Source organism: Argiope bruennichi, chromosome 3 (genome assembly GCF_947563725.1).
Source record: "Argiope bruennichi chromosome 3, qqArgBrue1.1, whole genome shotgun sequence".
Taxonomy (NCBI): domain Eukaryota; kingdom Metazoa; phylum Arthropoda; class Arachnida; order Araneae; family Araneidae; genus Argiope; species Argiope bruennichi.
In genome coordinates, this window is record NC_079153.1 from 21,793,271 (window position 1) to 21,807,926 (window position 14,656).

Consider the following 14,656-nt stretch of genomic DNA (forward strand, 5'->3'; position numbering starts at 1 on the left):
TATACTCTTGTTTATAGCTAGTAATGGAAATATTTTTCAATGCTGGTAGGGATTAGACAAAAACAAATTTTTTGTAGCTACCAATATTATTACAATATTCATATATCAGTGGTTTCATTTGGATAAATTTATAGTTATTTTCTAAAATACGACTGAAAAGTTTACAATTAATCGTGAAATAAATTTTATTTTTGTCATTAGATAAATGTAAAATTTAATTATTTCAGTTCTATAAGTAGCTGTTCCTTTGTTATTTTAGGTGGGGATATCAAAACATGCGAGTTTTATAATTAAACTACAAACCAGTTTTTTAGTTGTTTAAAGCAAATAATTAAAAACAATGTTTTACTTAAATTAAGTAGTAATTTCATTATGATTATATTTAGCCTGTTAAAAGGTGGAAAAATCATATAATCAAACAGATTGCTTAGTTAAATTAACTCTCATATCTTACCTGTTATGGCAAATTTCTATGCTCCATTAAAAAGAACTTATTGTTTATATATTTTAAGAGTATATAAAATAATGCATGTGGTAATAAAATTATAAAAAGGCACTTCTTTATATTAAGCGATACTAAAAGAAAATAAGACTTCAATTGATTAATCATAATTGGTTAATTGGCCAATCGTGAGCTAATTATTATTTCAGATGCATGTACGCGTAGTGTTACAAATAGCAACTGAAATATGATTAAACTTGTTAATTATTCTTTAAATAATAAATACAAGAGTTTTAATTCTTAAAGTTTCTTTGGAAAAAGTGATTATATTTTTTGAAACTCTCAAAATTCAGTGAATTATGTCAGAAGCGCAAAAAATGTTTGCTTGGAATGACAATGAAATACTGATTTTTGCCCTACCTAAGTAATTAGAAACAGTACTGAATTACATAAAATCATAATAACAACATAAAGAAAGAAAGGTAAAATACAGTCATACACAATTAAAAATAGCAGCAGAGAAAAAATACTGAGCTATTTAAACATGCTCAGAAAGTCAAATAAAAATTTTTACAGTAGTGCTGCTCTCTTTTCGAATATGCCTTAGAATAGGCACACTTGTTCAAGATTAATTCATTGTATTTGAAAGCAATGGATGTAGTTTAATGGTTAGAAACAAATTACAGGAGAAGTAACTTCTTAAAATTTATAGATATATACACTTCTGGAACTTAATGCAATGATTATGTGGATGGGTAATTAAGGGGTTAAAATAGTTGTATATATCAAAAAGTTCCAAATATGAGTTGAAATAGTTTAATAGAAGCTTTAAAAAAAATTGGGAATAAACTTCTCTTATGTAACAAATTTCTAACTAATCAATATGGTATTCTTACTATTATGCATTTGCTTATCATTATCTTCAATCCTAATAATATAATTTTTTTAATAACCAGCATATTTGTTTGGAAAGAAAGAATTTCACCATATTTACTGGGTCAGCATCAAAAGCCTTTATTAATAGTTTCAAATCACATACAAAATGAGTTACAATAATGAGCTTGAAAACGCATGAAAAAAAATCATGTACAGAGTTTCCATAATTCATCATTATGAATAAAGATTAAAGTTCAATTTCATATTAAAAGAAAGACAAACTACTGGATAAATTTTATAGTAATGGTGTGAAAGATAAATTTAATACATCATCTCAGTTGAGAGAAAGTCCACTGCACCGTCAATCTCACAACCTCATTACAAAATTAAATAGAAAATTGGGAATATTCACTGCAGTTGCTTAATTTTTCTCAACTACTGTCGATACCAGTTTTTCTCCTGCAAGCACCGTTTTGATTTGTTCAGGCATTGGAATTTCTTTCTGCAAAGAGCAAACAAATATTTGAAATCACATGATTACTTTATACTATAGATATTTTTAAAATATTTTTTACAAACATTTGATAAATGAATTTATTATGAAGAATTCAAAGTTAAGTTTGAATAATAATATAATACAATTTAATTATCTATTAAAAAAAAAGAAAAAAAAATGAGAAATGAAGAAAATTTCAAAATTAGAATAGCTTAGAGAAAGGAAAATAATAATAATAATAAAACCCATTCACTACTATTTTCAATAATTATTGAACATTAAATAATTTTAAAAATTGAAGTTAAAATTCCTACAGAATGACAACTTGTCAGTTTTTTCATACATTATGATTGGTTATCCATGGAATTGGCAATATTTGAAGATATGGTTTTAAAGTAAATTACTAGTTTAATTATTTTTTTAAGAAAATGAAAAATATTTCTTGTGTAAATTAAATATGAGAAGGCTATATTAAACTTGTGCTACTTTTAATTATATAAAAAAGTAAAATAATATTTTATTAATAGAAATGCTTATGATATTTATGCTTTTTCTTAAAAAAATTCTTTAATACATACACACAAAGACGAAATAATAATCTTTACATGCAAGTGCGTTTTTTGATACAAGCCTTTTTTTTTTTAATCATCTAATCAAATGCAACAAATCACTTTCTAGGATGTATGAAAAGATACTCAAACTTTTCACATTAAACAAAACAATTTGATTATGTGTAACATTCAATATGATATAAAAACCTGAAAGCAATTCTATTTAATAAATAATCAAATAAAGTTTTATCTTTTCTATAAAGATTGTAAATAAATTATTAGCCAATAAGGATTGAGATCAGTTACCATATTCCTAGAAATTGATTTAAATCTAGATTTCCACTTAAAAACATACTTAAATTTTCCTTAAATGAAACTTAGGATGATTTGACATAACCACTTAATATCATATTATTCAACAACTCACAATACAGTTATAAATGTATTAATTCTCTGAGGGTGAAAATTCCACTTACTCAAAACCCTGAGTAATTTTCATATACTCAAAGAATTCTGAGCAAATTTTTAAATAAAAAAATATTTGGTTTTTTTTTTTTTTTTTTGCTTTATTTATTTGAATATATCCAAATCTCCCCATCATTATTAATCAGTAGTAAAATTTTTAATAACCTATCATCAAGTGAATGGAATTTTACAATAAAAGAGAGAGAGAGAAATTAATTCCTTCCATGAAACACTTACATAATCACCATCTGGTTTCAACAGGCACATATTGCAGGAAGTTGCTTTCGATGATATGATTTCAACTCCTCTAGATGCAGGAGTTATGAAAATTTGAACTGAATCGCAATTATCCATGTTGATCAATGGGACATTACCATCGCACTGCAAAATTCATATAAAAGGTGATGAGTATCACTAACTAAAGATTGTAAAACGAACAATGAAATAAAATATAATAACTAAAATGAATACATATTAAATTATTTTAACATTACAGTATTCAAAACTAACCTGAAGTTTCAAACGGTCACACCTTATTATTTCAACAGATGAAATGATATCTTTCACAACAACCACTACATTTTTGCATGAATCTAAAATAAACAGGAAGAAAATCTTTATTTCAAAAAAATATTCATATAATACACCAAAAAAGAATTGTGAAAATAATTTTTTTTTAGAATTAAAAAAATGTCAGGCAAACAAGTACAGAAAAATATATTAAAATAATAAAATTAGAAAAAAATTCAGATAATTGAATAGAATTAATATTTGAAGTGTGTCTTTGAACGATTAAATAATCCAAGCAATAATTTTTGAAATATTATGCTTAAAATCTTACCAATCACAACATTATTCATTTTGTTAGTTACTTCTAGTGATGTATCTTGACAACTATACATAGCAAGAGATTGAGATATATCTTCAACATCCACTTTTAATCCATACTGACCCCTTTGATACTCCTGTAAGAAATTATTAATTATAAGAAAGAAAAAAAAAAAAAAAGATAACCATTTTCTAAGGAACAAAATCAAACATTAAAACAAGTATTAGTATTTTAAATTTGTAAATAATAAGTTTTAATATTTATTATTTAAATAATTTAATAATGTCCTATTTCAGAAGCTGCAATGAAAGTTATAATAAGAACGCTTTATAATTTTGTGGCAAAGTCAGATGAAGGAAATGACAAATTAACAATGACGGAGATAAAATTAAAATTCTCAGTGGGTTTACAAACACTAATTCCACATAGACAGTGGATTGAGTTTTGAACCCAATACCCTCTAATCCCAAAACTAAGAATCCAAGCACAAAATGAATACTACATTCATTAATCATCATTTTACCAGAAAGTGATAATTTTTTAATAGAATAGTTATTTTATTTTTAAAATAAAATTTAAAAGATATTTTAAAAATTTCTTAAATAAATACTACTTAAATTGAATTCCCAATTTCATGTAAAAACGTTTTGGAAGATTTCAGTAATATGTAATATTGCACATGCAAAGTGAATATAGAAAAACAAAACTGACTCATAAGAAAACAGAATGAATTTAAAAATAATATTGGATTAAAAGAATGATAATTTAATCTAATTAATTCCTAAATTAAAGGAAAATCACTTTTGGGGAAAAACATGCAAAATATGTTCTCTAATGTTAACAAACAATCTACTTAACATTTAATTTTAACATAGCAAATCTGAGTATAAAACCTGGGAAAGAAAATAAAAGAAAGATCATTGAAAGATAGAAATTATCTATTTCTCTTTTCGAAATTACCCCTATTTAAAATAAATTCTTAGCTTCAAATTATTTAACACAGGTGATATAATTACTTACCACTACCCATTTTCGACCATCTAAAACAAATTTAGGAGGGCGAGCGACAGGTTTGGCAGTTTGAGCTTTAACAGGACTATGCACAGTGGGGGCAGGACCTGAAGGAGCAGATTGGCCCTTTTTAACAGGCTTCAGACCTATAAAAAGAATATAAATATAGTCATGAATGTATGGCATATTATTATTACCTAGCATTTTGTTACTACTTAACAGAAATTCCAAGACAAAATGTTAGAAATTCAATCGATCACTAAAAAAAATCTTTCAAAGTTTTAACTTTTAAGAGCCATGTCATAAGTTTACTTATCGCTGTATAAACAACCAATGATCCAAATATTAGGAATATTACTTGCTCAAAATTAAAAAACAGCTGTAATTAAAAGCACCATTAAATGTACAATTAGCTGGTTAATGTGAAAATAAGACAGTTGTGAGTGACTTGTAACACATCATGATTGTAGGCATCAGGTGAGTCAATTTTGTTCTTCAAATGTGCTGATCTGTTAAGCTTTCTTTGCACAGCATCTTGTTTAGTAAAGAATGATCATATTAGATAGCAAGACATTTTCAACAGTGGGTATAAATTGCTAGTGAATAATGTGTGCAGCAATAGAAGAGGTATAACACAACAATGGATCATCACATATAATATTTTCATGCTCTTTACAAGACAGAACTTGCCCGATTAGCCCTGCAGGTGAAAATGGAAAACTGTCCATAAAAGTGTAAATGGCATTTGCCTGTCTGATAAAGTCTTAAGAACACATAGTTTTTTTAATACAAAATTTATCATTCAATATAGAAATTGTTTTGAAAATAAGAAAAGAATTTCTATTTAAAGAGATTTTTCAATATATTGATATATGTATTGTGGGAATTTGGCATTATATAAATTACATTGAAAGATATAATTTTATTAACAATTTGCACAACAATGAAAAGTTGTTTTTAAAAACTATCATTTTACAAAGACAATTTTCAAAATCTTAAATTATTTGTTTAACTCATTTAATAATTCATCTAAATAAATTAATATAATGAATTTAATTTCAAGAGCTTTCAGAAGCAATTAAAATCACTGCAGAAAATAAGAAATATTCTTAAAATATTGTACATTGTGCCAATATAAAAATAAATCTATCAAAAAAATTATTTTATCTGAATATATAAGAAAGAAAGGACATAACAAACACACAATTTTTTTTCCCAGTTTCTAGATTCTACCATCATTAAATTTAATACTAATTTCCTTAGTAAAAAAAGTATCATATATTTCATTAAAAATATATATATATTTATTATTCAATATATAATTTTTTTTTTCTTTTTTGAAAATAAGAAAATTTTTGCTTTAAAGAGTTTTCAATATATTAATATATGTATTATGGGAATTTGACTGCGTATATGCAAGATACATTCAAAGTTATACAGTATCTCTTTCTATATACCAACTGACAAACATTAACAAATTTCTTATCACAGCATATGCATATATTATTTGTTCCAATTTGTTTGCTTTCTTTTTTAAAAAATTACACTTTTCGTTACCTTTTAAAGTAATTGAAATTTGTCTATTGCTAAAATCTGTTACTGAGTTTAAAGTAATTTCACATTCACACAATAAATTTTAAGAATGAATAAAAAACTACACATACTAATGGAAAGCTGGATTAAATTAGCATGTGCATAAGACAGAGATATTAATGAATACATATAATAAATTTTAAATTTTTCAAGTGACAAATACAGAAACTTACTAGCTGTAATACTAGTTCCTTTATTTAAGTCATTTAGAAGTGCCTGGCGAGCACTGTCACCACCAGCTGGGGAGGCAACATCAGCAAATAAAGATGGAGGTGGGGGAGGAGGAGGTGGAGGAGCTGCACCACCTTTGCCCTTAAAAACGAATGAAAAATTAATTATTTTTCTATAACATATTTTTAAAAACAGTTTTTCTTAAAGAACAATTCCAAATGATATAAACCACTATGATCAATAAGTAATTTCCATTCCATAGAAATTAATTAACCAGCAAATTCTGATATAATTTTACAATCAGTTTATAGCTCCTGAATTCCTACCAAAAGCAATAATGTCTCATTCTATGAAAGTGACCAATTTATTTACAACTCATTCATAATGAAAAAAATTTGAAATAGCAATACTTCCATATGCACAAGTGCATACACAAAACTTCCATACGCAAATACATTCCATACGCAAAAATGAAACATGCATTTATTAAAATATTTTTTCAATGAATTAAAAAATAACAAACACCTGTTCACTTATAATTTTTGCATATATTTTATAGCAAATTGATACAATTTATTTCTATTTGGGAGGGAAAGTGGAAATGAAGCACTTTTTTTACTATAACACATTATTTGAAATCATAACAAATTAGGTAATTAACTGCATTATTTATTTTACTATTTGAAATCATAACTGTTTACTAATTAATCATTTTCATATCTTTGGTATAATGTTCAGTATTTAACTTTTAAATAAATTGAAAGAATAAATAAAAAAGAAATCTGATTTTTAACAAAATGGAAGTTTACTAAATTTAAACAAATTTTATACCTGAGCAGCAGCTCCCCAAGTGAAACCAGTCAGAAAATTGTTTCGCACATATTCTTGTAGATCCACTAATAATTGATTCCATGAATTAACCCACTGTTTGTGCAACTCATTTCTGTAAAAAACAAAAATAATCTCAACACATTTTGAAGGAATATGAAGAATACAAAATTAGAATTATTTGTTATTAATTGAGTTCCCCCCCCCCCTAAAATTTAAAATCATATTAAACATGACTTTTTTTTTTTTTAGTAAGAACAGCAAAACCACTCCCCTTAAAAATGCAATTTAAATTTGGGCTTTAAACATTTTGAACAAAATGTTAAAACCGATTTAGAATATTATGTGCCAATTACTATAAAAATAAAAAAAGATCTTACCCTTTGTTACTTGACAAGACTCTATTTCCATAATACTCTCCTGCTTCTTTGGCATCTTTAATGTATTGTGTTGGTGCTGGTTTCTTAAAAAAAAAAAAAAAAAAAAATAAAAACAATTTTCAGAAAGAAAATAAAACTGAATTTTAATTGAAAACTATGAACCAATTAGTAAACAATAAATTACATTTATATATCTTTTCCACAAAGAATAAATTTTGTTAAACTTTTTTTTAAACACAGCAAACTTATAAAAAAAATAACATGAAGTAAACATGGACATAAATTCCAATTTTTCTGTGATATAATTATAAAAAAGGCAAGAAAAGATTTTAACTGATTTTAAATTCATATTTTTTATTGAATTGTTTGCAGTATGTAAATCAGAAGAGAATCCAGCAAATGTCAAATAATAGCAGCGCTAATTATAAGCAAATTTATTTCTTAAAAGTAGTAAATAAAATTAATAGTTGTATTACAAGCATGTATCAATACATCAAAATATATCTAAATCAGTTTGTATCTGAAATTTTTTAAATTAATGTCTGAATGTTAGGTAAGAGGAAAAAGATGTACTTATATGCATCCAATGACATGACAATAAGCTATGTGGTGGCAGTAAGAAAAATGTTATTGTTTCATAGATTAAAGTTACCCTCCTTATTTATAATAATCTCCTTGAATGTTTTATCATAATAAAAAGAAATACTAAATAACACCAATACAGCTTTCTTTTTATTGTAGCTCACTTTCAATAAAACAATATTAAAAACCACATTTTGATGAAACAGTTTCAAATAACTTCAGAATGTGATGCTATAAAAATTGATAATATAGAAATAAATAATTATAATTGTCCATTTCTAATATTTACAATTCAGAATCATTTTGAATTAAATTACAGCAGTATGGATTATTAAAAAAAATTAATTTACCACAATAAAGCCTAAACAAAATTATCAATACATATTCATTTTGCTCCCATGTTTGTTAAAGTTGAAAAATATTAAAAGAATTAAAATACAGGAGAAAACTTTTTAAACAGCATAAAACTGCTTTCCAAGATGCATGAAAATATAATAAAAACGTAAGAAAGGAAAAAAAAAAAAAATCAATTATGAAATTTTTTAATGAAATTATACTTACAACATTAATCCAACCAAGTGCAAGTATAGCTTCTCTAATGGTAGAAAAATGGTTAGTAAAATTGCTATCTTTTGGACTCTCTCTGAATTCCTAAAATAATAATACAACATAAATAATGATGAAATACAAGGCAGTTCAATTTGATTTACCTAAATTTACAACACAGTCACCAAAAAACTTTTCACTGGATTATAATTTATTTAATAAAATCAACAGCATAACTACAGTTTATCTATTTTTAATAAATTTATATTCTGTTCACATTTAATATATAATTTGGCTTTTGTACATTAATATGTAGTTAAAACAAAAATTCTTTTGATTCATAAATTCCACATTATATCATGCCTATAATAAACTATGTATTAAAAGTTGTAATACTTATGAATAATCAGTAAATAAATGAAAATTATTTTTCTTATTATATGAATTGAACTAGTTATAATATATATATATAACTGCAACTATATATAACTGCAATTTACAGATCGTTCATAACATTTATTGACATGTGAAGGGACTAATGTGGTTGGAAATTGTTATATTTCCTTCATTTAATTTGTTCAATTAATGAACGTATTTGTTCCCATGGATCAAAAAGAAGAAGGAGGAGGAAGAAACAAACTTACCACAATGTCCCTGATTTTATTAGCAAATACTTTCATTCCTTCACTGTCCTGAAAGGAGAGGAGAAAGCCAAAAATTTATAAAAATATCACTAAATAATCTTAGCAAGAAAAAAAAAAGTAAATTTTTATTAGATTTCCAATTAAGAAAATTAAAACAATCCTTTATTTGCAGAAGAATACAAACAAAATCGGATCTGATTACAAAAAGCACATAATATTAAATAAATGATTGATTTATTTTTGATTTTTGTAGAAATTTTAAATAAAAAAACCTAAAGAATATATTACCATCTCAAATGTTCTATAATCATTAGTTAAATAAATAAATTAAAAAAATACATTCTCAACAAGAAAATGTCATTTAATTAAATAATAGAGAAAACAAATAGTTAAAAGCCTAAGAATAAATAAAATTTGTATGGCCATTACATTAATTAATGCAGATCATTTATTTCTAACAAAACTTTAACATGCAACTAGTTTATTAATCTAATTATTAATAATTTGAAATTAAAACTATCCAATGAAGTCATTTTCGACAGAAATTTTTGAACTTAAAAAATTGTTATTTTTTGGCAAGATGATGGATAACACTGAAAATTTAAACAAATGACTATGATAAACCAAGTATAAAAAAATATTTTTTTAGACAAAATTATAAATTTCAAAGTCAAAAATGAAACACAGATGCATTAAAATCAAAAATAGGCCATCTTCATCATTACATCAATTCTAATTTTTAAATTTGAGAGTTGGTAAATTAAATATATTGTCAGAATTGAAAAGGAATGCAACTATCTGAATCACTTCTCACATATTATTTTAAACTTCTTGTTACATTATTGAAAAAAAAAAAAATTGAAATTATAGAAAAAAATTTGATAATCTTTATAACTTGGAACTAATAGGCTTCAAAAGATAACTATGTGCAATCATAAAACATTACATCCTTATACATTTATAAAGAATTTAAGTAGACAAAAGTATATTTAAATATCATTCTAATTCAATGCACCATTATGCATTTTGTTCTAATTGTGGTATTCAAATTAATTTGTTAACAGATTGGTTTAGCTTATAATTTGAAATAAAACCAGATATAAAATCTCATAAAAACATGTTACGAAATATAATCCACATGTTATGAGGACAATAACAATAAATTTATTTTTTTAAAAAAAATCAATATTTATGAGGGGAAGAGAAACATTTTTTTGGAAATGAAAGAAATATAAAATTTTCTCTGTTTCCTATGTCCACATCTTAATTTCTCCCAATTCCATCTATCATTTAGAGTATATAAAACTTTCATTCTGACAGTTTTCTGTGTGACAGATTATAATATGTGAAAAAATTATTAAAATTATACAAAATCTGATACAACACTTAAACCAATCTAATTAAAAAGACAAATCTTCATACTTTAAATTGGTATAACAAGTATTTCTGTGCAGTACTTCTTTCAGAAGTTAATAATGAAAAGAATGATTGATAATATTAAAATTTGCCTTGATTTTTGAAACATCTAGATCAAAACTTAAAAGTACAAATCCTTTTTCTTTAGAGCATATCCGAGCCAAATTTGGTAGTGTTATTACCAACAGACAAATTTCCCTTGTTATTAGCATTAGAGATGTAAAAGGAATTCAGTATATAATATTTCTTATCTTAAAAAAAAAAAAATCATTAAGATTCATTATGAACTTTTTACACATACTTTATTGAATTCTGTTTATAAGTGAATTGGGGGGAAAAAAAAATATTCATTACTTGAACAGATGTTTAACAAATGGGTCTATGGAAATTATTAGTATCAATAATTTAAAATAAAGTGTCACAATATGAAAGTTTTTCAATGAGCTTTGTCTACAGTATATTTTAAATTTATGCACTTTACTCATAGATGGAATCATTATAATTGGAATATCATAAAATATTTTTCCTTCTAGTGTGCAATATTTCGCACCATTTTTTTCAGGCTTCACAGAATATCACTGTTGTTTATATATATGAGGAGTGATCCAAAAAAAGTTTACAAGCAACAGCATTTGGAAAGTAGAAATTGTGGATGGGAATATTGAGAGAGTGGAGACAGATGGCCCTAGTTGTCTTAGACCAGTTGTTCAAGCAGATAATGTTAGTACTGAGAACTGAAACAGCGACAGTAATGGCACAATGTCTAGAGAAGTGGTCTCACACAGAGGTGTGTGCCATGATATGATTTCTATGGGCCAAGAATGTATCCCCATTGGACATTCACAGACAAATCACTGAAGAGAATGGGGGCGAAGCAATGAGAAGACAACAGGCGGCAAAATGGTGTAGAGAGATTGCTGGAAATGTTTAGGTAGGAGGTCTGGACCCCCTCCCCCCATACAGCCCCAATTTGGCTCCCAGTGACTATTTCTTTTTCCCGGCATTGAAGAAACACTTATCTGAACAAGGTTCATATGAGACGGTGATGTTCAAAAAGATGCTGAGAACTAGCTCAATAGCCAGGGACCTGATTATTACCAAGATGGGTTAAATAAATTGGTCCAGTGGAGTGATAAATGATTCAACAGGTTTGGTGATTATGTAGAGAAGTGACACCACATATGTCTCTTAATTACTATTTATATTCTGTGTCTGTTGTTGATAAAACATTTTTCCTTTGCCTTGTAAAATTTTTTTTAGATCACTCCTCATACATACATATTTTCACTGCTTCAAGGCTTATTTATTATGACTTCAACTCAAAAGTACTTTGTTGAGTTGTGACAATGTTCTTTAAGGAATGTGACATGCTTATCACATAATACACACACTTATGGGAAAATAAATCACGCCTCTTTAATTAATAAGCATTTTCACAGTTATAAAAATTAAAATTTAAAAAAAAAGAGTACATGGGGGTCACACAAAAAGAAACTACAAACCATTCATAAAATGAACTTGTTTAAATTAAAACAAGTGAATAAAGTTAAGTAATAACCATAAGAAATCATCATGAATTCATTAATGAAAGATTATTCACTAACTATTTGTCATGGGCAGGAATGCAGAAAGAAGACTGAGACAAAAGCATAATATCAAAATCTAAAATACCAACTATCCATTATGAACAATTCTTTGACTTATAAGGGGAAAAAAAATGATAAAGTACAAACTTTCACAACAAATGAAAGAAAGAAATTCAATTAATTTTACATACCATTGGTGGTTGAGGATTATAGAGTCCAAATTGAATAAGTTCAAGATTTTTTTCAAAAGCCTCTACTACTTTTTTACTCTGAAATTAAACAAAAGCATATTGGCTAAAATCAACTTATTTACCAATTTAAAAAAAATTTTGAAAACATAATGAATTATTATATAATTTTGAGCTCTTATTAAATAAAGAAGCTGCAGAAACTTTAAATAAAATTTCATAAAACTGTGAACATAAATATATATATATCTTGGACTAATGATTAGGAAAATTATTAATAAAGAAAGTATAACTACAAATGTCAACTATATTGTTTGATAAAATTGGGGAAAAATTAATTAAAAGAAAAGCAAAATTAATTCAAAAGCAATCTACCTATTTTAAAGAATGCTTTAAATTTTTTTTCTGTTTTATTGGTTGTTTTTTATTGTTTTGCATTAAAGATTGATTCAGGAACAAATGTAACGATAAAATTCAGCACTAGTTACATATTATCACATTAATATATATATATATTTCATAAAAAAAATAATGTATTTGGAAAAAAAATAATTTGAAAATTAATTTAAAACATCCAAAACACTGTGAAGAAAAATGTTTTTAAAGAACCAAAAGGTAAACTTTTTTCAAAATAGTAAATTTCGTGAAAAGTAACAGTTTGGAATGACAGCTTAGTTATAATCACTAAAAAAATTATACTTGTAAAATTCAAATGAAAATATAAATTTGAATTAGAAAAAGAAAAAAAAATAATAAATATCCATTACCATAACAAAGCGTAAATATGAACTGATACAAAAAAATATTATTGGAAATTGAATTATCAAATAATCAAAATAAAATAAAATAAAAATCTTGTGGCTTAAACTGAAAAATATATCTTAAAGAATATAACTTAAATCTGTAGGAAAATGAAAACTGATAGTGATTAGATGTAACTTTTATATCAAAGAAGGCAAGCTTTGCAAAACAATTTTAAGAATGGAAAAGTAATATCATTAAATGATTTGATGAAACAATAAAATTAGGTTTGATTCTTTATGAGAAGCATAATTATACACATATGAATATATGGATTTATTTTAGAGCTTAGAGAAACTGAAAAATAAAGTAATTAATTTAAATCTAAAAATGTATTTATTTGTTTGTTATTGAGTGGCCTTATTACGCTTATTTAACAACAATAGAAAAATGATACATCATTCAGAATGTTGAGTACAAAGGGTTAAAATTACAATACAACAATGAAAATCACTGTTGCAACCATTTTGAAAAATATTTTTAAAAAATCTGCTAAAATTACAGAAAAAAAATTACTTGGCATCATTAAAAAGATAACTCTTTGAATTTTTTTAAAAAAATTTAAATGCTACACTTTCACTTAATTTGAAATTAAAAAATTTTTTTTTAATGTTCTGAGTTTAACTAAATCTGCTTTCTCTAAAGAAATTTACATATCTCTTTTTTCTAAATTTCTACCTCTAAAAAAAAATTGATAATGCTATTGGTCTGTCACTTAGAATTCTAATAGACAAGCCATTCAACTAAATCAAATATATTAAGAATATTTCGAAACAGATAAAATGTATTGATGCCTAAATATTTATTCTAGTTTATTAGTGTTACATAAATTATATTATTACTTGTTGGGAAAACAGAATTTATTTAAAAAAATGACATTGCATAAAAATACTCCAAATTTCATTAATTTTGCTACATTATACTTACAAAAGATGCCAATGGCTCTCCCAAAGCAGCAGAAGCTTGTACAAAATTTAGCAGAGATACACCCATCAATTGTTGAAAATCAGAAATTGCTTTCTAAAGTATACAGAAAGGAACAAGAAATAAAAGGGATTATTTTTCAAGTTGATGAAAATAATTTTTTATTCACTGCATTATATTTCTTACACACTTAACATGATAAATAAAAAGGGTAATTATGTAAGATAAAATAATAAAACTGAAACAGGAACTTTTATAAGATAGCCATGACAATTCAATTAATAAAGACTATGGTTTACTTATTTTAGACTGATTTCAACACAATTA

General features: G+C 25.2%; 1 protein-coding gene across 2 annotated transcripts in view; it reads right to left on the minus strand.

The window, feature by feature from the left end:
• Positions 1-1,431: 1,431 nt before the first annotated feature.
• The window catches only part of LOC129964277 (adenylyl cyclase-associated protein 2-like), a 53,931-nt gene continuing 40,706 nt past the window's right edge, over positions 1,432-14,656 (minus strand). For both annotated transcript variants that reach the window (XM_056079031.1, XM_056079029.1), the window contains exons 3-14: positions 14,333-14,425; positions 12,608-12,685; positions 9,415-9,462; positions 8,786-8,875; positions 7,643-7,725; positions 7,266-7,377; positions 6,437-6,575; positions 4,680-4,816; positions 3,672-3,795; positions 3,341-3,423; positions 3,068-3,211; positions 1,432-1,820 (exon numbers count right to left, since the gene is read on the minus strand). In XM_056079031.1, the coding sequence (XP_055935006.1) occupies positions 1,740-1,820; positions 3,068-3,211; positions 3,341-3,423; positions 3,672-3,795; positions 4,680-4,816; positions 6,437-6,575; positions 7,266-7,377; positions 7,643-7,725; positions 8,786-8,875; positions 9,415-9,462; positions 12,608-12,685; positions 14,333-14,425 (1,212 nt within the window). In that variant the 3' untranslated portion in view covers positions 1,432-1,739. The remainder of the gene's footprint in view (positions 1,821-3,067; positions 3,212-3,340; positions 3,424-3,671; positions 3,796-4,679; positions 4,817-6,436; positions 6,576-7,265; positions 7,378-7,642; positions 7,726-8,785; positions 8,876-9,414; positions 9,463-12,607; positions 12,686-14,332; positions 14,426-14,656) is intronic.